At 37.5% G+C, this 24,931-nt stretch overlaps 1 protein-coding gene across 2 annotated transcripts in view; it reads left to right on the forward strand.

Annotated features, from left to right (window-relative positions):
* The window catches only part of NOX4 (NADPH oxidase 4), a 187,446-nt gene that overhangs the window by 154,476 nt on the left and 8,039 nt on the right, over positions 1–24,931 (forward strand). For both annotated transcript variants that reach the window (XM_005896256.2, XM_005896258.2), the window contains exons 15-17: positions 1,404–1,512; positions 5,657–5,725; positions 7,122–7,222. In XM_005896256.2, coding sequence (XP_005896318.1) covers positions 1,404–1,512; positions 5,657–5,725; positions 7,122–7,222 — 279 coding nt within the window. The remainder of the gene's footprint in view (positions 1–1,403; positions 1,513–5,656; positions 5,726–7,121; positions 7,223–24,931) is intronic.

The following is a 24,931-nucleotide window of genomic DNA, read 5'->3' on the forward strand; positions in this document are numbered from 1 at the left end:
ACCGATTGATAAGGGGGATAAATGAGTGCTTCTCAATATGTGGTCTATGGTTTTCAGCATGTTCTCTTGTAAAATAACATCCTTATCACAATTATGCCTTACTCTGTCCTTTTCCTCTATTAAAGTCATTCCACTGGCCCCTATTTCTCTGCTTTCTCATCAGGGGTAAGTGGCATTACAAATTCATTTAGTCAACAAATATTTTTGACCATTTATGTGCGATTCATATTACAATTACTGGTAATATAGCAATGACTGAGTAGTGTCTCTGCCCTTGAAAAGTTTACTTTCAAATAGGGCAGGCAAAATATAAACCAGTGAAAAATTCACAAATAACATCATTTCAGAAAATATTAGAAGTGTGGTGAAGAGAAGAAAGATTAATGGGATATAGAAATAAAGGGTCAGGGTTATTGTAGAGGTATCATCAGGAAATCCTCTCTGAAGAGATGACAAATGAGCACATCATTCCTGGGTCTGTTACTCAGCAGATTTATAACAGACTGAAGAATAGAAATTTCAGAAGTAAGATTGCTTAAGCAGGATATACTTATTCAGTTATTTTAGTTTTGGCTTACAAGCAAAAATTAATTGACAGGGATTCTCATGAAACCACAAACAAAATCTATTCCATTCACTTTTCAAGAAAACACAATTTTCATTAAAAGTCTGTTTTATGAAGTACGAAAAAAGAAATAATAATTTGAAGTGATGTGTTTGAATGATATTTGATTTTAAAACCTTGATATAAATTTGGGACCTTTTGAGAGGTTCTTAAAAAAATAACTATATTCCAAGCCAGAAATTAGTTGTTTCTGAAAACATATTGCAAGTTATTTGGACACCTAAAGTTTAAACAAGGGAGTAATATTTTGTTAACCTCAAGCTTACTTCATAATTATAAGGAGGAATCCAGACTTGGAATTGTGAATTGCTGGAATGCATTACATAGTAGGTGGTTGTGAAATCTCTTTCTTTAATGATTATTAAGAAGGGGATAAACAACCAGCTTTCCGGAATGGTTTTGGCTCATTTTGCCTGGAACCCAGGGCAAGATGACCATTGGCGCCCTTCTGAGTGATAGAATTAACAGAAAAATAAGAAAACTTTTTTCCTGAGATGCAGAGATGATCCAGGAGTTTAGTTTATTGCCAAGTGGAATGGGTAATATGCATATAGTATCCACAAACATGAACACTTTAATTCATGGATTATATTGTATCTCTGACTCAGTATATTGCATTTTAAATTGAGAATTAGAGTAAGTGGTGTATCAGATACTAGAATGTAGATGACTGTTTTCTCTGTAGATTACCTACTAATGAGAAGCAAAATTTCAAGGATATAGGGATTCTTAATTCTTTTGCCATCATAATCAGTCCTGTGTTATTTCATTTTTAAAGGGATGACTGGAAACCATACAAGCTTAGAAGATTGTATTTTATTTGGGTATGCAGAGATATCCAGTCCTTCCGCTGGTTTGCAGACTTACTCTGTGTGTTGTATAACAAGGTAAAATTAGGTTTCTTTTTACTTTTGCAGTCTTTTAAATTTTAAAAGTAGCCATTTTATTTCAAATTATAAAAGTAATAGGTGCTCATTATAGAATAATATGCAGAGGAGTAGTGAGGAGGAAAAATATCCCTTAAGCTTAAAAAAAAAACAGAGATATAATCTTTTAATAATTTGGTGTACATCTTTTCAGATATTGGTATCTGTGAATTTGTATATCTAGGACATGTTTTAACAGAATATTTTAACATGGAAATGAATGCATATGGTTGGTAATACATGCATATTGAAAAATATTATGCAAATATGAATGCAAATGGGATGTGACTGAGGACAGATGGAAGAAAACATCTGCAGACAATTACTGTAACACTTTTCAGCCTTTATTCTCATAGTTCGTATCTCCAACTTCAACATTCCAAGTGGATCATCAGCCAACTTCTGGCCCAGTGTACAGAATTTCAAAAATCCCGAATTCTAAGCTGTATTCCTTCCAGAGATGAAAGCAGGCATTTTTATCTATCTTACCTGTAACTTTTACTTGTTTATTAATATATCTATTTTTTAAGTTATTCAGGTAATACATATATGCATCGTTGCTACAGATTTTTGTAATCTACATGAAGTAACATCACCATCTAATCCACTTAACCAGATGTTACTCATGAGCATCCTGAAAATTCTAACATACTATTTGTATTGTTCCGCAAATTGCTTTTTTAAAGTGTATTTCTATCTAACCAGACACAAAAGGGCAAATATTGTGTGATTCCTTTCATATAAGGGACCTGGAGTAGTCTAATTCATAGAGACAGACAATAGAATGGTGGTTGCCAGAGGTTTCCCAGAGGGAAATGGGGCGTTACTGTTTAATGGGTATAGAGTTTCAGTTTGGGAAGATGAAAAAATTCTGGAAATGGATTGGTGATGATGGTTGCACAACCATATGAATATATTTAATGCTAATCAACTGTATACTTAAAAACAGCTAAAATGATCAATCTTATGCTATGTGTATTTTACCACAATAAAAAAAATAAGTGCAAATTCCTGGGACTCACCAAGGGCCTGCTAAATCAGGAGGAAAAAAACAGACAGATGAGAAGCCACTGAAAGGATTTGAGTAGACCGATATGATTGTAGGTCATCTTGAGAGTATATGTGAAAATACAATTCTCGGAGTACTGCAGCTTCCAGAGGAGCAGAAAATGGGTAATAAGTCAGGAAAGGAGATTAATCAGAGTGGCCAGTGAGGCGGTAGGAAACCAAGAGGTAGTAGTTCTGTACTTAAGGTTAAGAGAGGAGAATCTTTCAAGAAGAACATCATCACCGCTTTCAAGTGTGTGTTTTCTCTAGATTAATGTCTAAAACTGGACTTCCTGAGTTGGAGGCTGTGAGGACTTTAGGAATGAATTTAAATTTGTAATAGGTACTGACAAAATGTCCCCCAAAGATGCTAAAACAATTTACATTTCCACCAAAGGATATAAGAGAAATTTATTCCAAACATTATATTACCAATCTTTTACATTTCTAGTCATTTCTTAAACAAGGGGATCTCACTGTATTTTTCCTTGAAACAAATGAGATTGAACCTCTCTTCCTCTGCTTATCAACCACTTGTATTTCTTGATGGAGTTCCCATTTCTACCTTTGCCTGTTTTTCTAGATTAAAATTTTCTTTCTTGAAAAGATATAGAACTTATAATTTGCATCCAAGAGCACATTTAAATAATAGATGCTTTATAGGGCAAGTAGCAGAGCAGGAAAGGAATAAAGGAAATAAAAAATATATAAATGGCTGGATATTCAAAGTAGTTGAATCTTAAAATTTCTTCTCAAGTTTTTTGGTGGATATGTTTAATACTTAGGAATCCATGGAATAAATAATATAAATGCTTAAAACTAGTGTAAACAATGGGGTGTTGATTATCTTCTACACACACCTCTGCACACCTGTTTTGATTTTTCACGTCAAGAGCTGGGGATGGACATGGGTCCTTTGACCCTCTGAGGGTGATGTTAAAAGGAAAAGACTTTTATTTTCTGCATTTGCAAATGAGTTACCAAATTCAGCATGTGTGTGTGTGTGTGTGTGTTTTAGTAAATACTGTTTTTTGTCTACAGTGAGGGATAAGCTAAAATGGAGACATTGATGTTTAAAATGTGTTATTTAAATCTGCATTCTTCTCTCTGGAGCCTGTGGGCACCGAACACATTATTGATGCAGCAGTTATTGGCGTGATCTCAGAGCAGCATCCCGGGAGACATTTAAGACAAAAATCAGTGCAAGTCATGTGTTTTGTGAGGGGCTGTCCATTACTGGCACTTGGAAATTCCTCCATTCCTTCACAGTTAAGATTTGTGCATCCTGATTCAATTCATAAAGGGCTTTAAAATGACTTTAGTGTTTGGATATAACTTGAGGCATCTGTGGCATGGAATATAATTATTTTAAGAATATTATGGGTTCTGAGAATCATCACTTATCACTTTCAAAATAAAATAGGTTTTTATTGGGATTTTATAATTTAGCATTGCCACCTATCAGAGAATGTGTAGTTTTAGTTCTGGAGGAAATCTGTGAGATGAGGTCATTGTCCTAATGAGGAAACTGGGGCCTATGTAAGTTGAGTGCCTCTCTAGAAGTCTCAAGGTCAGACAGTGATAGCAATAGAAACACGTCTCTTGGTCACCTGCCAGGTGCCCTTACTACTGTAAAGGGTGCCAGAGGGGTTCTATAACCTCACTTAGTCACTCTGTATTTGCAAAATAACTTTTTTCATTCCTAAAACTTTGAGCTTGAGTCCCAATATATCCCTTAAAAATCATTATTTTCACGCTGTATAAAAACAGTTGTTGTTGAGTTACTAAGTCACGTCCAACTCTTTGCAACCTCTGTCCTCCACTATTTCCTGGAGTTTGCTCAAATTCGTGTTGAGTCAGTGATGACATCCAACCATCTCACCCTCTCTTGCCCTCTTCTCCTCTTGCCCTCAATCTTTCCCAGCATCAGTGTCTTTTCCAATGAGTTGCCTCTTCACACAGGTGGCCAAAGTGTTGGAGCTTCAGCAATAGTCTTTCCAATGAATAATAGCAACAGGACTTGGAATCAGTTGGTTCATTTGCTGCAATAAGGTCCAGCAAACCTGTACCCTCTCCAGCAAGCCTACTGTGCACACTGATGCTCAGTGATAGTTTGGCTGCTGCAGAAGTGCTGGTCTCTTCTAGGCCTTTCCTCAGATTCGACACATCAGATACTCATCTCTGTTCTCCAGAATGTACCATGGTTGTTGTGTTCCTTCCTTCTCCTGATTTTGATTTCTTTCCCTTCTCTTTAGCATTTCTTTGTTTTAGGGAGGTGAAAGGAGGCCCTAAGAAGAATAACATTTTTTTAAATGTAGATTTCACAACTCAGGATTCAGCCAGGGCAAGGCCAGGGTCGTGAGCAGATTCGTTTTGCCTTCTGGATGAAAGAAGCATCTGGGTCAAAACCCTTTTACCCCCTTTGTTGAATTCACTTTTCTTTGGATATTTTTCTTGGTCCATTTATTTTTCAAGATATCAAAGTGTTTGAGAGCTTTCCCAGATGCTTTTATTTTGGCACATACACTCCCTACCTCATACATTTGTATATAAGGGAGATCAGTGCTGCATAGGAAGGAGGTAGGAATGATTCCATTCCTACCTTATTTGTTTTCATTTGTTTTGGTTTCTGTGATGCCTAGCATGCATTTTGTGTGTCACTTTTGACTTTTTTGTAAAGAAAATCATGTTCTGTCTGAGTGAAATCGTGAGTAACATTTAGAGACTCAGCAAATAAAATAAATAAGTGAGAGGATTTAAAGGAATATTACTATAGTATTTAGCATATTTGATTTTGTATCTATGAAGATAGCAGAACTAATCCCATCCATTTCCTTCATCATAACTAATTAAATCTGTCAGGGACAGGTTATTAATGTTAGAATGCCATGTATGTGGTGCACATATATGTGTGTATTATACACATTTGCTCGTAGATGTTGGCTGTGGTAAGACCAGATACATCTTAACAGATTGCAGAATCACATATGTTAGGTTAGGAGAGAATCTGTGAATACAGAACACAGTTTAATGTCTATTTACTTTTATGTCCTCTCAGTTTTGGCAAGAGAACAGACCTGATTATGTCAACATTCAGCTGTACCTCAGTCAGACAGATGGGATACAGGTATGTGACTGGATGTTATTGTAAATTAAACAAGTCTCTTGAGAACAGATGATTTACTGTAGGGGCTGTGCTGGAAGAAAATTTCTGCAGGTGGTTTGAAGAGACGATTCCCAGAGGAAAGCCACTTTTGGAATGTATCCAGCAAGCTCTCGGCTCATCCTTGAAGTCAACCGTTTTCCGCCTTTCATCTGTCCTCACCTGGGACTGAAGTGGACCTTGGAGCTCATCTCTCTCCTTTTCACTGTCACCTCACCTAGAGATGAGAACACAAGTGAATAGTTTTGTAATTGTGTTCATCGAGGGGCGGTTTTATGTGGCAAGAGAAGATAAGGTCATACACAATTAAGCTTGTTTCTCTTAAAGGGAAACTAAAAAACGAAACATCCATCATGCATTATTTACTTCACTGCTAGACGCTGTATTGAGCATCTCATACATATTATCTCATGTGATTCCAACAGATTCAAGAGGTAAATGATATTGTGATCCCCATATCATAGATGAGGAAACGCTATATAGACAACACTGAAGAGATGGATAGCCATGTAAACCCGGGCGTGAATGCTTTCACAAGTTTTATTGTTGTATTTTCCATCATATATTTTCTGTAATTCTTTGAATGCAAAATATGAATGCTTGTCTGTTACTTCAAAACTAATTTACGCCTATTTTTTTAGTCAGATTTCTACCCTACTTGGTACGTAAAAACATTTTATTTTATACTGTCATGAAGCAAATCAGAATCATTATGCCTCATGGTTTTGCAGTGATTAAGATATGAAGCATAAATTACATCTGGTTCTCAGTTTGTCTCTCTGGGACTCGGACACTTCTCTTTCTCACTTGACTCTCTTTACCATCAATTCAGATCTAATACTCTTGTTAATTGCAAACAGCAGTCCATTAGAAGTTGTTTTGATAGATCCCAAATTTGCAGCTCTGCTGTATTAGACTGTCATGTTCAGGATCATTTCCCCAAATTTATGATGATAATTTGCAGTATCTTACTCATATAATGAGCCAAATATGACAACTTTGCAGTACAAAAATGCTTCAACAAAGCTTATGTGTTGCGCCCTCTTTGAGATGAGGCAATTAGAATGCATTCTTTAATGCTGCAGTTGCTGAAGCAACTGACTGAAGTCTAGGAAAGTCAGTCTAGGAAAGTCAGTCATTTGTACTAATGGTTTTCAAGAAGATAATGGATTTTAAAGGGAAAGAGGGAGGAAATGGTGCTTCTAAATGATTATACTTAATAGGTTGCCATTTGACACTTATATTCTTTATGTCACAGCAATTTGGTAGGAAGCCACAGAACCAGGAAAGATGATGTTATAGAAATGAATTATTTGCCCAATTCTGTGTCATATAAAGCATAGTGCTTTCTTTTTGGCAGAAGATAATTGGAGAAAAATATCAAGCACTGAATTCAAGACTTTTTATTGGACGTCCGCGGTGGAAACTTCTGTTTGATGAAATAGCAAAATGTAACAGAGGGTAAGGACTTTCCTCAAAAAATTTGACATGTGGCTAATGATCAAATTAAAATATTAAAGATTACTTACTAATCGTTTTGAAAATTACAGAGTCACTTAAATACTCAACTATCACTACTGAAGATGGAAGCAAAGCAAGAACCACCTCAAGTATCTGTAATGCCAAATAATTAAAATTTGGCTTAAAAACAGTCTATAAAGTATTTATGAACCAAACTGTCATACCTACTTTTAAATTTGCATAGATCCCATAGCACAATTTAGGTCATCACTGGGAAAGTTTTTGTAAATCACATTAGCAAACAAGGGAGCTCTTCAAATAGTTTTGATGCATTTAAAAATTAGATTTTTGGTATATTTTTACCAGAATGAATACATTTTTTAAAAAACTTAGTTTTTAAAACTCTTAGAGATTTTAATATTTCTCTAAATCAGAAATATTTCCAAACATATTTTTTCTTGTAAGCTATAATTCTATAAAAAAATCTTAGAGTTACGGGCTATCTGTTTATGATCTGAAGAGATTACAGTTGAAAGAAAGCATTCATTTTGGGGTATAGACTACGGACCCTGTTTGGTAATCTGTAAATTACCATCAGATCAGATCAGTCACTCAGTCGTGTCTGACTCTTTGCGACCCCATGAATCATAGCACGCCAGGCCTCCCTGTCCATCACCAACTCCCGGAGTTCACTCAGACTTACCTCCGTCGAGTCAGTGATGCCATCCAGCCATCTCATCCTCTGTCGTCCCCTTATCCTCCCGCCCCCAATCCCTTCCAGCATCAGAGTCTTTTCCAATGAGTCAACTCTTCAAAGGAGGTGGCCAAAGTACTGGAGTTTCAGCTTTAGCATCGTTCCTTCCAAAGAAATCTCCTTCAGAATGGACTGGTTGGATCTCCTTGCAGTCCGAGGGACTCTCAAGAGTCTTCTCCAACACCACAGTTCAAAAGCATCAATTCTTCAGCGCTCAGCCTTCTTCACAGTCCGACTCTCACATCCATACATGACCACAGGAAAAACCATAGCCTTGACTAGATGAACCTTTGTTGGCAAAGTAATGTCTCTGCTTTTCTATATGCTATCTAGGTTGATCATAACTTTCCTTCCAAGGAGTAAGCATCTTTTAATTTCATGGCTGCAGTCACCATCTGCAGTGATTTTGGAAACCCCCCAGAAAAAGTCTGACACTGTTTCCACTGTTTCCCCATCTATTTCCCATGAAGTGATGGGACCAGATGCCATAATCTTCATTTTCTGAATGTTGAGCTTTAAGCCAACTTTTTCACTCTCCACTTTCACTTTCATCAAGAGGCTTTTTAGTTCCTCTTCACTTTCTGCCATAAGGGTGGTGTCATCTGCATATCTGAGGTTATTGATATTTCTCAAGGTAATCTTGATTCCAGCTTGTGTTTCTTCCAGTCCAGCGTTTCTCATGATGTACAGGGCAATGATCTATACAAATTCTAAAAGCATTTTGAAAACCATATACACATTCACACATTTTAAAGTTGGCATTGAAAAAGTTTTATCAGAACTTTAAATAGTTCCAAAGGCTGCAATTTCTAACATATTGCAGATATTAACATTTTAAAATTAATAAAACTTTTAACATATCTGCTGGAATCTAAATATCATAGTTTCTCTATACCAACCTCATATATTTGTGCCTTTTGTAACTTTCATGGTCAGTTAGAAATTTTATATCACTCTTTTGTCTACTGGAACTAAAACTTCTATCCTGTCTAACCTGCAGAATTTTACCAAATTCAGTATAATTTTGCACTTTAACGAATCATACTTTTATTGGTAAGCTAAACATACTTATGCAATAAGAATGTATATAAATTGAAGATTTAATTTTTAAAATTTCCTGTGACTCTAAGGAATCAGTGATCATTTTTTATAATTATTAATATATAGTTGATTAATTCATAATTTTAAAGGTATATTTGATAAATATAAAAGGATATTTGATTTTAATTGAATGAGGCAGCCTGTTAGATGACAAGTTTTTTTTTTAAACTACAGTTTACAAATTTATGGATGAATATAATGTATTGAAATAATCTCTGATTCATCATGGTGTTTTGGCGACACCTTCAGAGACTTTGTTTTAGGAATCATGGTTTGAAACCCCTTAAGCAAAATCTAAAAAGGAAAACAGTGACCCATGTAATTCAGACTGCATCCATGTTTGAAAGCACTTCTGCATTTCCTTCCCTTTGTGAAATAACTGTGGGTTAAAGATGAAAGCAAAGATGGTCTTGATAAAGGACAGAAATGGTATGGGCCTAAGAGAAGCAGAAGATATTAAGAAGAGGTGTCAAGAATACACAGAACTGTACAAAAAAGATCTTCATGACCCAGATAATCACGATGGTGTGATCACTGACCTAGAGCCAGACATCTTGGGATGTGAAGTCAAGTGGGCCTTAGAAAGCATCACTACGAACAAAGCTAGTGGAGGTGATGGAATTCCAGTTGAGCTATTCCAAATCCTGACAGATGATGCTGTGAAAGTGCTGCACTCAATATGCCAGCAAATTTGGAAAACTCAGCAGTGGCCACAGGACTGGGGTCAGTTTTCATTCCAATCCCAAAGAAAGGCAATGCCAAAGAATGCTCAAACTACCACACAATTGCACTCGTCTCACACGCTAGTAAAGTAATGCTCAAAATTCTCCTAGCCAGGCTTCAGCAACACGTGAACTGTGAACTTCCAGATGTTCAAGCTGGTTTTAGAAAAGGCAGAGGAACCAGAGAAAAAATGGCCAACATCTGCTGGATCATTGAAAAAGCAAGAGAGTTCCAGAAAAACATCTATTTCTGCTTTTGACTATGCCAAAGCCTTTGACTGTGTGGATCACAATAAACTGTGGAAAATTCTGAAAGAGATGGGAATACCAGACCACCTGATCTGCCTCTTGAGAAATCTGTATGCAGGTCAGGAAGCAACAGTTAGAACTGGACATGGAATAACAGAATGGTTCCAAATAGGCAAAGGAGTACGTCAAGGCTGTATATTGTCACCCTGTTTATTTAACTTCTATGCAGAGTACATCATGAGAAACGCTGGAGTGGAAGAAGCACAAGCTGGAATCAAGATTGCCGGGAGAAATAACAATAACCTCAGATATGCAGATGACACCACCCTTATGGCAGAAAGTGAAGAGGAACTGAAAAGCCTCTTGATGAAAGTGAAAGTGGAGAGTGAAAAAGTTGACTTAAAGCTCAACATTCAGAAAATGAAGATTATGGCATCTGGTCCCATCACTTCATGGGAAATAGATGGGGAAACATTGGAAACAGTGTCAGACTTTTTCTGGGGGGTTTCCAAAATCACTGCAGATGGTGACTGCAGCCATGAAATTAAAAGATGCTTACTCCATGGAAGAAAAGTTATGACCAACCTAGATAGCATATTGAAAATCAGAGACATTACTTTGCCAACTAAGGTCCATCTAGTCAAGGCTATGGTTTTTCCAGTGATCATGTGTGGATGTGAGAGTTGAACTGTGAAGGAGGCTGAGTGCTGAAGAATTGATGCTTTTGAACTGTGGTGTTGGAGAAGACTCTTGAGAGTCCCTCGGACTGCAAGGAGATCCAACCAGTCCATTCTGAAGGAGATCAGCCCTGGGATTTCTTTGGAAGGAATGATACTAAAGCTGAAACTCCAGTACTTTGGCCACCTCATTTGAAGAGTTGACTCATTGGAAAAGACACTGATGCTGGGAGGGATTGGGGGCGGGAGGAGAAGGGGGTGACAGAAGATGAGATGGCTGGATGGCATCGCTGACTCGATGAACATGAGTCTGAGTGAACTCTGGGTGTTGGTGATGAACAGGGAGGCCTGGCGTGCTGCGATTCATGGGGTCGCAAAGAGACAGATACGACTGAGCGACTGAACTGAACTGAACTGAATGATGAAAGCATTTTTTAGAAAGCAGAGGTCCTTTGTAATAATACACAGGATTCTAGTTAAAGGTGAAGTATCGGATAAAGAAAAAAGTCAACTCATTTTGGTAATATTCTTTCCATTCTTTCCTCAAAATCACTCACCTTAGATGAGGTAATCTTCTCATACTCACCTGAGTCTTCCCATGTACCACAGACTCCTTCTCTAATGACATTTCAGTTCAGTTCACTTTAATTGCTTAGTCGTGTCCAACTCTTTGCGGCCCAATGGACTGCAGCATACCAAGCTTCCCTGTCCATCACCAACTCCCAGAGATTGCTTAAACTCATGTCTATTGAGTTGGTGATGCCATCCAACCATCTCATTCTCTGTCATCCCCTTCTCCTCCTGCCTTCAATCTTTCCCAGCATCAGGGTCTTTTCTAATGAGTCAGCTCTTCGCATCAGGTGGCCAAAGTATTGGAGTTGCAGCTTCAGCATCAGTCCTTCCAATGAATATTCAGGACTGATTTCCTTTACAACTGATTGCTTTGATCTCCTTGCTGTCCAAGGGACTCTCAAGAGTCTTCTCCAACACCACAGTTGAAAAGCAGCAATTCTTTGGTGCTCAGCTTTCTTTATGGTCCAACTCTCACATGCATACATGACTACTGGAAAAACCATAACTTTGATTAGACGGGCCTTGTCAGCAAAGTGTTGTCTCTGCTTTTTAATATTCTGTCTAGGTTGGTCATCGCTTTGCTTTCAAGGAGCAAGCGTCTTTTAATTTCATGGCTGCAGTCACCATCTGCAGTGATTTTGGAGCCCAAGAAAAGAAAGTCTGTCACTGTTTCCATTGTTTCCCCATCTATTTGCCATGAAGAGATGGGACTAGATGCCATGATCTTTGTTTTTTAGAATGTTGAGTTTTAAGCCAGGTCTTTCACTCTCCTCTTTCACTTTAATCCAGATGCTTTTTAGGTCCTCTTGGCTTTCTGCCATAAGGGTGGTGTCATCTGCATATCTGAGGTTATTGATATTTCCCCCAGCAATCTTGATTCCAGCTCATGCTTCATCCAGCCCGGCATTTCAAAAGATGTACTGTGCACTCCAGTACTCTTGCCTAGAAAATCCCATGGATGGAGAAGCCTGCTAGTCTGCAGTCCATGGGGTCGCAAAGAGTTGGACATGACTGAATGGCTTCACTTTCACTTTTCACTTTCACACATTGTAAAAAGGAAATGGGAACCCACTCCGGTATTCTCCCCTAGAGAATCCCAGGGACGGGGAAGCCTGGCGGGCTGCCATCTATGGGGTTGCACAGAGTCGGACACAACTGAAGTGACTTAGCAGCAGCAGCAGCAGCAGCACTCTGCCTATAAGTTAAATAAGCAGGGTGACAATATACAGCCTTAATGTACACCTTCAGACAAGCATTCCTTTATTTTCATAGTCTAGTGCTGAAAACCTGGATAGTTTGTTTCCTTGTTTTGCTCGTTCAGCTCAAATCTAAAACAGTAGAGGGTGATTTGCAAGAAATTACACTGGGATTTTTGGTTTCTTTGGTTAGTTCTGCAGAGTTCTGCTTTGTTATGCTATTCATATTGCAAGGGATTTTGTATGTTTGTTCCTTTGTTTGTTCATTTTCTTAAAAAAACAAAGCTGGTTTGAGAAGAGCAAGTGTGTACCACGTACTGTTGATGCAACAGTATTAATGCAACACTTTAACTTTGTGTTTTTGCTTGGGACAGGCACTTAAAATGCATTATTTTTTGAAAGATTTTTGTGTAGCATTACTAGGACAAGAATGGATCAACATCTTAAGGGCTCATTAACTGGAAAAAGGCACTATTTAAATAGAAGTCTGCATTTTAGATGTAAAATTTTGGTTTAATTCATTGACATGAATTCCTGAGAGAATATAAAGAAGTAAAAATAGAGAAGAGAGGCATAGAAATTTGCACAAATGTTTGAGAGTGGTCTCTTCCTTGTATGTCTTTCTGAAAATAATTTATTACACCTGAGATTCAGTTTCCTATTGTTTATAATAAATATGTATGTCATTTCTTAGCTTAGTTGCATGTACACATCATGCAAAGGGGGAGATAAATAATTAACTTTATGTGAGCTTTGGAGTAGAGAAAACTCTTCTGTGATTGGATGAAATGTCTGAGATGTATCTATATTTTACTACTTAATGGTATTTTGAAAATAAAACAAATTAAGTGTACCTAGGTTTGGTCTCTGACATTTGCTCCTGTGTCCCTGAGTCATGTCACTCAAACTTTCTGAATCTGTAATACAAGGAGTGAATAATCTCTAGGAGTAAATAAACTTTCATTATATGAGATCATACGCTTTAATAATGCATGGAAAAACAAGTGTTGATACGATAGGAAAATATTCACAAATATATTGAACACTTACGGAACTAGTTGCCAACATCTGTCCCCAAACAACATTGTCTGCTGGCAGCTAAGTTTGTCTCTACTCATCTCTACAAAGTTTTTGTAGGCAAATCTCTAGATGGTTGTTGGATTGCAGTAACCTATTGAAAATTTGTGCAAATGAATTACAAAGATAAGTTGTAGATCTTGAAAAGGTGTCGGATGTCACTGTTAGTGAAAGTGACATGGGAAAAGCCTCCAAATAACACAAAGATCTCCTAGAGTTAAACTGCTTAACAATTGGATGACAAAATTTTTTAAAAAATCATATATGGTGCTTTAAAAATAATGTTTCTGTTGTGAAGTATTTAAGATAAGCCTTTAGGAAATCTGCAAAATTTGAAAATCTAAATCTACATTTGCCTATGAAAGCCAAGAAAGCAAATGGTATCTTCTCGTCATAATGCAGTGTTGACAGAGACTATATACAAATTGTATACAAACAGAGACTGTCAAAAATGAGACAAAATGTCTTATTCCCTTTTCATCTTAATGACAACTATACTATTACTGTTTTTTTGATGATTATATTTTTTCGGTAGTACAGTTTTATTCATTTTAAGTAAGCCATTGTGTCTAGCCCTGGTTTTAATGGTAACCTACATTTTACCAATGTAATAATTTATTTTCATACTTTTTTTTTTATTATTTTCTTTCTTCTGCTCCTTTGGGTTTAATTAGCTCTTCTTTTACTAGTCACTTTAAGATGGAACCATAGCTCACTGATTTAGATCTTTGTCTTTTTATAATAAAAATGTTTAGTACTATAAATTTCCCTCTAAACATCACTGTAGCTACATACCACAAATTTTGATGTGTCTTATTTTTATCTTTACATACATCAAAATTTTTCTAAATTTTTCATGTGATTTCATTCTATCCCGCTGGTTATTTATTTTTAAAACCTGCATTTGTTTGTTCATTTTCGGCTGTGTGTGGGCTTTTCTCCAGTAGTCATGTGTGGGTTTCTCTTTGCGGTGGCTTCTCTTGTTATAAGCATGGGCTCTAGCGTGCTCAGGCTTCGGTCATTTCAACATGTAAGCTCAGTAGTTCTGGCTCTGGATTAAAATATTGTTCATTTGTCCAGCTTTATTGAGAAATAATTGACATACAGTTGTGTACAGTGTAACAATTGGATATCTATCTGTTGCAAAATGACTACCAAAATAAAGTTAGTTAACATATCACCTCACATAATGACAAAGTTTGTGTGGCGAGAACTTGTAAGATCTACTATCTTCCTAGCTTTCAAACATACAGTGTAGTATTACTAACTATAGTCACCATGCTGTCCCTTACATCTAGAACCTACTCCTCTTGTAGCGATAAGTTTGTAACCCTTTGTCTGTCTTCACTCACCCCCGACCTCCCCCACCTGCCCCTGGCAACCTCCAACTCACTTTCTATCAGTTTGGGGTTTTTAGATTCCGCAGATGAGTGAGATCATACAGTATTTGTCTTTCTTTGTCTGATTTATTTTACTCATCATGATGCCTTCACGTTTCATCCATACTGTTGCAAATAGTAAGATTTTTTAATTTTTTATAGCTGAATTTTATTTCGGTGTGTGTGTGTATCACCTCACATCACAGTTTTCTTTGCCCATTCATCCATCTGTGGACACTAAGGTTGTCTCCGTGTCTTGACTGTTCTAGATAATACTGCCATAAACATAGGGATGCAGATAACACTTCAGTGCAAGTGATTTCCTTTTCTATGAATATATGCACAGTAGAGGGATTGTTGTATCATATGACAGTTTTTATTTTTAATTTTTTTTGAGAAACCGCCAAACGATTTTCCATATGGGTTATATCAATTTACATTCTCAGAAGTGTACAAAGATTTCCTTTTCTCCACATCCAGGCCAACATTTGCCTTTTGTAAAAATGTCTATTCAGTTCTTCTACCTATTTTTTAATTGTGTTATTTGTTTTTTGACATTTTATGAGCTGTTAATATATTTTAAATATTGACCTTTTATCAGTCACATCATTTGCAGTCATTTTCTCCCATTCAGTAGGCTGTCTTTTCATTTTGTCAACAGTATCCTTTGCTGGGAAGGAGCATGTAACTTTATATGGCCCCATTTTTTTTTAATTAATTAATTTCTTTTGATTGTAGGGTAATTACTTTACAATATTGTAGTGGTTTTTGCCATACATTGACATGAATCAGCCATGGGTGTACAAGTGTCCCCCGTCCCGAACCCTCCACCCACCTCCCTCCCCATCCCACCCCTCAGGGTCCCAGTGCACCAGCCCTGCTGTCTCCTGCATGGAACCTGACCTGGCGATCTGTTTCACATATGGTAACATACGTGTTTCAATGGTATTCTCTCAAATCAGCCCACCCTCGCCTTCTCCCACAGAGTCCAAAACCTTTTCTTTACATCTGCGTCTTTTTTGCTGTCTTGCATATAGGGTCATCATTACCGTCTTTCTAAATTGCATATATATGCGTTAATATACTGTATTTGGTGTTTTCCTTTCTGACTTACTTCAGTCTGTGTAATAGGCTCCAGTGTCATCCACCTCATTAGCACTGATTCAAATGCATTCTTTTTAATAGCTGAGTAATAGTCCATTGTGTATCTGTACCACAGCTTTCTTATCCATTCGTCTGCCAGTGGACATCTAGGTTGCTTCCATGTCCTAGCTTTTGTAAACAGTGCTGCAGTGAATATTGGGGTACATGTGTCTCTTTTTATTCTGGTTTCCTCAGTGTGTATGCCCAGCAGTGGGATTGCTGGGTCATAAGGCAGTTCTATTTCCAGTTTTTTAAGGAATCTCCACACTGTTCTCCATAGTGGCTGTACTAGTTTCCATTCTCACCAACAGTGTAAGAGGGTTCCCTTTTCTCCACACCCTCTCCAGCATTTATTTTTTGTAGACTTTTTGATAGCAGCCATTCTGACTGGCGTGAGATGGTACCTCATTGTGGATTTGATTTGCATTTCTCTGATAATGAGTGACGTTGAAGATCTTTTCATGTGTTTGTTAGTATATGGCCCCATTTATTTTTACTCTTGTTTCCTTTGCCTTAGGATACAGATCCAAAAACATGTTCAGTTCAGTTCAGTCACTCAGGCGTGTCCGACTCTTTGTGACCCCATGAATCACAGCACGCCAGGCCTCCCTGTCCATCACCAACTCCCAGAGTTCACTCAGACTCACGTGCAAAAACATGTTACTGTGATTTATATCAAAGAATGTACTGAGTATTTTTTCTAGGAGTTTTATGGTTTCCAGTCTTATATTTAGGTCTTTCATCTGAGATGATTTTTGTGTGTGGTTTGAGAAGTGGCTCTAATTTCATTCTTTTTGCATGTAACTGAACAGTTTTCCAAACACCACAAACAAATTCAGCAATACATTAAAAGGAGTATACCCCATCACCAAGTGGGATTTATCTGACAGACACAAGTATGGTTTAATAACTTTATGTCTTGTATGGTTGGTATATCATAAACCAACATGAAACTACATTAAAAAATTGAAGAATAAAAATCATATCATCTCAATAGATGCAGAAAAACCTTTTGACAAAATTCAGCATCATTCAGTGAATTCAGTAGCATTCAACATACTCTTCAAAAGATAAAATCTCTTCAGTGGATAAAGAGGGAGCATAATTTAACATACTAACCCTATATGATAAGCCTGCAGCTAATGTCTTACTCAGTGGTGAAAAGCTAAAAGCATTTCCTTTATTGGATTATGATTATTATTATTTATTTTTGCTAGTAAATTATATGAATTTCTTCTATATTTTATATTTATATATATATTTTTTAAATATATATATTTGTATATATATTTTAATATATATATTTGTATATATATATTAAAATATATATATTTTATATTTCAGACATGTAGTTTGTAAATATGTTCTCCCATTCCCTACCTTGCCTTTTTATTTTGTTGGTCATTTGTTTTACTGTGCAGAAGCTTTTTAATTTAATGTTATCCCGCTTGTTTATTTTTGGCTTTGTTGCTTGTATTTTTGTTGTCAGTTTCACCAGAAATTATTTGGTATCAGAAATTATTGCCAATACCCCTGTCAATGAGTTTTTCCCCTGTGTTCCTTCAAACATCTAATAGTTTAAGGTCTTGATGAAAGTGAAAGAAGAGAGTGAAAAACTTGGCTTAAAACTCAACATTCAGAAAACTAAGATCATGGCATCCGGTCCCATCACTTAATGGCAAATAGATGGGGAAACAATGGAAACAGTGAGAGGCTTTATTTTGGGGTGCTCCAGAATCACTGCAGATGGTGACTGCAGCCATGAAATTAAAAGACACATGTTCCTTGAAAGAAAAGCTATGACCAACCTAAACAGCATATTAAAAAGCAGAGACATCACTTTGCCAACAAAGGTCCATCTAGTCAAAGCTATGGTTTTTCCAGTAGTCATGTATGGATGTGAAAGTTCGACTATAAAGAAAGCTGAGCACCAAAGAATTGATACTTTTGAACTGTGGTGTTGGAGAAGACTCTTGAGAGTCCCTTGGACTGCAAGGAGATCCAACCAGTCAATCCTAAAGGAAATCAGTCCTGAATATTCATTGGAAGGACTGATGCTGAGGTTGAAACTCCAGTACTTTGGCCACCTGGTCAGCTCCAAAGAGCTGACTCATTGGTAAAGATCCTGATGCTGGGAAAGATTAAAGGCAGGAGGACAAGGGAACGACAGAGGATGAGATGCTTGGATGGCATCACCGACACGATGGACCTGAGTTTGTGTAGGCTCCGGGAGTTGGTGATGGACAGGGAGGCCTGGCGTGCTGCAGTCCATGGGGTTGGAGAGTCGGACACGACTGAGTGATTGAACTGAAGGTCCTGGAGTCAAGTCTTTGATTTCTTGAGAGTTAACTTTTGGGGTAGTATGAAATAGGGTGCAATTCCATTCTTTTACATGTGAGTATCCAGTCTTCCCAACACTGTGTATTGAAGAGACTGTCTTTTCCTCTTTGAGTATTCTGGCTTCCATGAATTGAGTTATAGTCAGGGCTTCCCAGGTAGCTCAGCTGGTAAAGAATCCACCTGCAATGCAGGAGACCCGGCTTCAATTCCTAGGTTGGGAAGATCCCCTGGAGAAGGGCATGGCTACCCATTCCAGTATTCTGGCCTGGAGAATTCCATGGACTGTATGGGGTTGCAAAGAGTGGGACATGAGTGAGCAACTTTGACTTTCCAGCAGTTTACCTTTGCTTTCTATTTATCTCATTTGTTCTTTCCTCCTTTCTTTACTTTCTTTTCAATTTAGTACTTTTTTATGATTCCATTTTTTTCTCCTGTAGTGGCACACTAGCCTTACTTCTCTGTTTGACTTTAGTTACTTTCCTAAGGAATTTTTTCCCAAGTTGTAATCCTTGAACAACATAACTTGGAAACTTGTTGGAAAAACAAATTATTAAAGATCCAAGATCTGCTGAATCAGAGCATCTAGGAATAGGGCCTTGCTATCTGTGGTCTGTGAATTATCTTAGATGATGCTAATGAAGTTGATATTGGAGAAGCATTTCTATAGCTTTATATTGTATAACATTAGCTTATCATAGTGTATTTCAAACAATATTATCCCACCTCATGCACTTCCATCCCCCTACATCTCTTTGGCTTTTGTTCTTATTCATCTTTTTCTACATGTACTATAAACGCCATAATTCATTACTACTTTTGTTTTAAATATCAATTATATTTTAAAGAGATCAAAAATTAGACAAAATATTCAGTATACTTATTTACAGATTCACCATTTATGGTGTCCTTCATAGCTTTGGATAGATTTACATTTCTTTTTTTTCTAGCTGCATACAAATTGTTTTATTTCGTAATATATTTACTCTAAAATGTCATACCTACAATGGTTTTTGATTACATTTCAGTTTTTAAATTTATTTTTATTGGAGTGTAGTTGATTTATAATCTTGTGTTTCTTTCTGCTATAGATTTACATTTCTATATGATTTCTGATGAATTCCATTTATATACCTTAAAGGGCTAATTCACTAGTGATAAATTCCCTTACCTTCTGTTAGAAAAGTTTGTATGTCTTTAATCTTGAAAATTACAATATTTTTGTTTGGTATAGAATTTGCTTGAGATAGAATAGTTGACCTTATTTGGTCTTTTAGCACTTTGAAGATTTCACTTCATTGCCTCTGACTTAACACAGTTTGTGACAAGAAGTCTATCCTTAATCTCCTTCACCTTCTACTTATTATTTGTAAATGTGTCTCCACCCCTACCTCTGCCAGCTGCTTTCATGTTGTTCTCTTTGTAACTGATTTTCAGAGTTTCATTTGTTGCCTATAATGTTGTGTGTATGTGGATATCCTCCTTCAGTTCAGTTCAGTTCAGTCACTCAGTCGTGTCCGACTTTTTGTGACCCCATGAATCGCAGCACGCCAGGCCTCCCTGTCCATCACCAACTCCTGGAGTTCACTCAGACTCACGTCCATTGAGTCAGTGATGCCATCCAGCCATCTCATCCTCTGTCGTCCCCTTCTCCTCCTGCCCCCAATCCCTCCCAGCATCAGAGTCTTTTCCAATGAGTCAACTCTTCGCATGAGGTGGCCAAAGTACTGGAGTTTCAGCTTTAGCATCAGTCTTCCCAAAGAACCCCCAGGACTGATCTTTAGAATGGACTGGTTGGATCTCCTTGCAGTCCAAGGGACTCTCAAGACTCTTCTCCAACGCCGCAGTTCAAAAGCACCAATTCTTCAGCGCTCAGTCTTCTTCACAGTCCAACTCTCACATCCATACATGACCACAGGGAAAATCATAGCCTTGACTAGACGGACCTTTGTTGGCAAAGTAATATCTCTCCTTAGGGTTCATTAGATCATTGGATTTGTTTGTTTTATCAAATTTGCAAAATGTTGGCAATTATTTCTTCATTTTTTCTTTCCTTTCTGTCTTATTTGTCTTGAGACTCTGATAACATATGAAAGATTGCCTGCTATTGTCCCTTTTGACCTTGAGGCTCCATGTACTTTTCTGCCCATTTTTGTTCTTTCTGTGCATCCATTTGGATAGATTCTGCTGCTATATCTTCAGGTTTGCTTATCTTTTCTTCTTCAGTGCATATTCTTCTGTTAACCCATTAGGTAACCCGTAGTATATTTATCATTTTAAATTTACATTTAATCTCTAGAATTTCCATTTAGGCCTTTAAAAAATCTTTTTCCTTTCTCATCAAGCTGATGCTTAACCTTAAACATATGAAGCATGTTTCTCATCACTGTTTCAATGACCATATCTGGTAATTCCATCATTTCTGTCATTTTTGTCCTGATCATTTTTGACTGATCTTTTCTTCTTTATTAGTTTGCTAGGCCTTCCATAGTAAAATTCCACAGGGTTGATGGATTAAATAAGTTTACGTTCTCACCATTCTGGGAACTGAAATTTAAGGTAATAGCAGGAAACAGTGACAGACTTTATTTTGGGGGGCTCCAAAATCACTGCAGATGGTTCCTGCAGACAAGAAATTAAAAGACGCTTGCTCCTTGAAAGAAAAGCTGTGAGAAACATAGCGTATTAAAAAACAGAGACATTGCTTTGCCAACAAAGGTCCGTGTAGTCAAAGCTATGGTTTTTCCAGTAGTCATGTATGGATGTGAGAGCTGGACCATAAAGAAGGCTGAACACCAAAGAATTGCTGCTTTTGAATTGTGGTGTTGGAGAAGACTCTTGAGAGTCCCTTGGACTGCAAGGAGATCAAACCAGTCAATTGTAAAGGAAATCAGGCCTGAATGTTCATTGGAAGGACTGATGCTGAAGCTGAAGCTTCAATACTTTGGCCTCCCAATGCGAAGAGCTGACTCGTTGGAAAAGACCCTGATGCTGGGAAAGATTGAAGGCAAAAGGAGAAGGGGACAATGGAGGATGAGATGGTTTGATGGCATCATTGACTCAATGGACATGAGTTTCGGCAGGCTCCAGGAGATGGTGAGGGACAGGGAGGCCTGGCGTGCTGCAGTACATGGAATCCCAAAGAGTCAGACATGACTAAGCAACTGAACAACAAAAACAAGGGTTGATTTCCTCTGAGACCCTCCTTGCATTGCAGAGGACCACCCTCCTGCTGTATCTTCACATGGTCATTCTTTTATCTGTGTATGTGCATCTCTAGTGTATCTTTAATGCCTTCTCTCATAAGGACCCTACTCAGATTGCAATAAGGTTCACCCTAATAACATCATTCTAGCTTAATGGCCCTACATCCCAGTATAGCCACACTCTGGGGTACTGAAGGTTAGAGTTTCAATCTGTTAATTTGGGGGAGGGGCAAGATTCAACCCCTAACACTTAGTTACAATTCATAATTTCTTGTTACATACATTTTTGGTAATTTTTTGATTTGGGAGGAATGACTCACAAACTGGAATCAGGATTGCAGGGAGAAATATCAACAACCTCAGATACGCAGATGATATCACTCTAATGGCAGACAGCAAAGAGGAGCTAAACAGCCTCTTGATGAGTGTGAAAGAGGAGAGTGAAAGAGCTGGATAAAACTCAACATTCAAAAAATGAAGATCATGGCCTCCAGTCCCATCCCTTAATGGCAAATAGGTGGGGGAAAACTAGACAATAACAGATTTTATTTTCTTGGGCTCCAGAATCACCACAGTTGGTGACTGCAGCCAAGAAATTAAAAGACACTTGCTCCTTAGAAAAAAAGCAATGGCAAGCCTAAACTGTGTATTAAAAAGCAGAGACATTACTTTGCCTACAAAGGTCTGTACAGTCAAAGCTATGTTTTTTCCAGTAGTCATGTATGGATGTGAGATCTGAATAATAAAAATAGCTGAGCACTGAAGAATTTATGCTCAAACTGTGATGCTGGAGAAGACTCTTGAGAGTCCCTTGACTAGCAAGGAATCAAACCACTCAGTCCTAAAGGAAACCAACCCTAAATAGTCATTGGAAGGACTTGCTGAAGTTGAAGCTCCAAAACTTTGGCCACATGATGCGAAGAGCCAGCTCACTGGAAAAGACATTGATGCTAGGAAAGATTGAGGCAAAGAGAAGGGGGCAACAGTGGATGAGATGGTTTGATGTCATCACTGACTCAATGGACATGAGTTTGAACAAACTCTGTGAGATAGTGAAGGATAGGGAAGCCTGGTATGCTGCAGTTAATGGGGTCACAAAGAGCAGGACAAAAGTGAGTGACTCAACAACAACAATTTTGTACTTTTAGATGTCTAATGCCAAAATTTATTTATTCTTTTCAGTACTGTTGCACTTGTTTCTGGCATACAGTTTTGTTACTTGGGTTTAGTTTGATCTTTCCAGAGCTGGCTTTTAAGCTATGTTAGTAATGTCAGGAAGATCCCCTGGAGGAGGAAATGGCAACCCACTCCAGTACTCTTGCCTGGTAAATCCAATGGACAGAGGAGCATCGTGGACTACAGTCCACCGGGTTGCAGAGTTGGATGCAACTGAGCACACTTGCACACACAGTATGAGGCCAGAGCGCCCTGCAGTCTAAGGCTGAAAGTAAGGTGAGTAGGTGAAGTCGCTCAGTCATGGACTGTAGCCTACCAGGCTGCTCCGTCCATGGGATTCTCCAGGCAAGAACATTGCAATGGCTTGCCATTTCCTTCTGCAGGGGATCTTCCCAACCCAGGGATCAAACCCAGGTCTCCCACATTGCAGGCAGACAGTTTACCCTCTGAGCCACCAGGGAAGCCCAGTCTAAGGCTAATTTTAGCAAATCCTGCCTACCCTTTGCAAATAAGGTAATACCTTTTAAAGTCTCCTATCCATTGCCAATATATTATATGTAGGTATTTCCATTTTAGCTTGTGGTAATATGAATTGTTGATAACCTTATATAAACTCAGAATTTTTTGGCCGGCTTCTTCCTAGTAGTTCTTTGCCCAGCTTCACAAGGAGATTAGCACTCAGCCAAAGACTTCAAGATACTTCCCTGCAGATATCCAGAGCTTCTTTCTTTTGATATCACCTCACTTTCCGTATAGCTGCTTTAGTCTTCATGAACTCCATTCCTTTCTCTTTAACTCAGTAAGACCACCAGTCTCTGCATGGGTTTCCCTCTTATGAGCTTCAGCTTCTTTTTTAAATCATTTGTTACGTTATTTTTAATTTTTTTTTAATTGGAGGATAATTGCTTTACAATGTTGTGGTGGTGTCTGCTGTACATCAGTGCAAATCAGTCACAATTATGTATATATCCTCTCCCTCTTGAGCTCCCCGCCTTCCACCCCTCTTGTGCTTCATCTTTTAAATCACCTTCAGGCAACAAGTAGAGACAATTTTTGTGCTCACCTTATTTTTTTCATTTTTCTTAGGGATGAACAGTTCTGTGCTGCCTGTTGGCCCATATCTGGAAATAATAGTTTTATATATTCTTTGTTTTGTCCTATTTTTTAAATGGAAGAGGGTAAATCTAGTCCCTATTACTCCATCATGGGTGCAAGTAGAAATTTATTTTGTGGTTCTTTGTTTCATTTTTCAAGGTTAAAAGTTTTCAATAAGCCTATATTTTCAGTATTTATTATAAATTTAGGTACCCATTTAAATGGATTATTTTTCTGTTCAGCAACAATTATTCTCAGATAATGAATACATACTGTATTTGTCCAAGCTGTGATTAGAATCATTAATCATTTTGATATCTTAGGAAGAATTCAATACAGATCAACAAACTTTGAAGAAAATCAATGTGAAATAGTAGTCATTTCATAGAATGTATTTATTCTATTTGTTAGGAATATGTATAATTTGTCTACTGAAATATTGGTGAATAATAAAACCTGCTTGGCATTTGTTACAATTATTGTGGAACATAAATAAAAGAAAACGTATCCAGATTAATATTCTTTTTGTTTTAATGTGGACATAAATTAGTCACTTAAAATTATTCTTCCAAATGGGTAATAGCTTCCTTGTCTTTTGTCTTATTCACCATGTCTGGTAAAAATCCATGAGATCTTTAGAGAAGAAAATTGTCTGCAAAGCATCAAGTATGAGAAGAACTGATATGGTCCAGGGTGGATGGGAATCTGTTCATATGTCACATGTGAGGCAGTTGACATCTATCAGTTGCTCTTGACTTGATTTCTGCTCTCATCAGTGACATGCAGACTGCTCAGTCTCTCTGATAATTAACAAATATGTGTTATATTTTTTGAATTATCTTGATTTCTAGCATAGAAAGCATGAGGTAAATAAAATATCTTCTCTTAAATTTGGTAATACAGTGGTTGGGAAATTATTTGAATACAAAGATGTATACATCAAGAAATTAACTTTATTAACACTTTAAACACACTACTGAAACATACTTGTCATGTTCTGCCTGATTTTCCATCTGATTTTCCA

This window comes from Bos mutus, chromosome 29, assembly GCF_027580195.1.
Source record: "Bos mutus isolate GX-2022 chromosome 29, NWIPB_WYAK_1.1, whole genome shotgun sequence".
NCBI lineage: Eukaryota > Metazoa > Chordata > Mammalia > Artiodactyla > Bovidae > Bos > Bos mutus.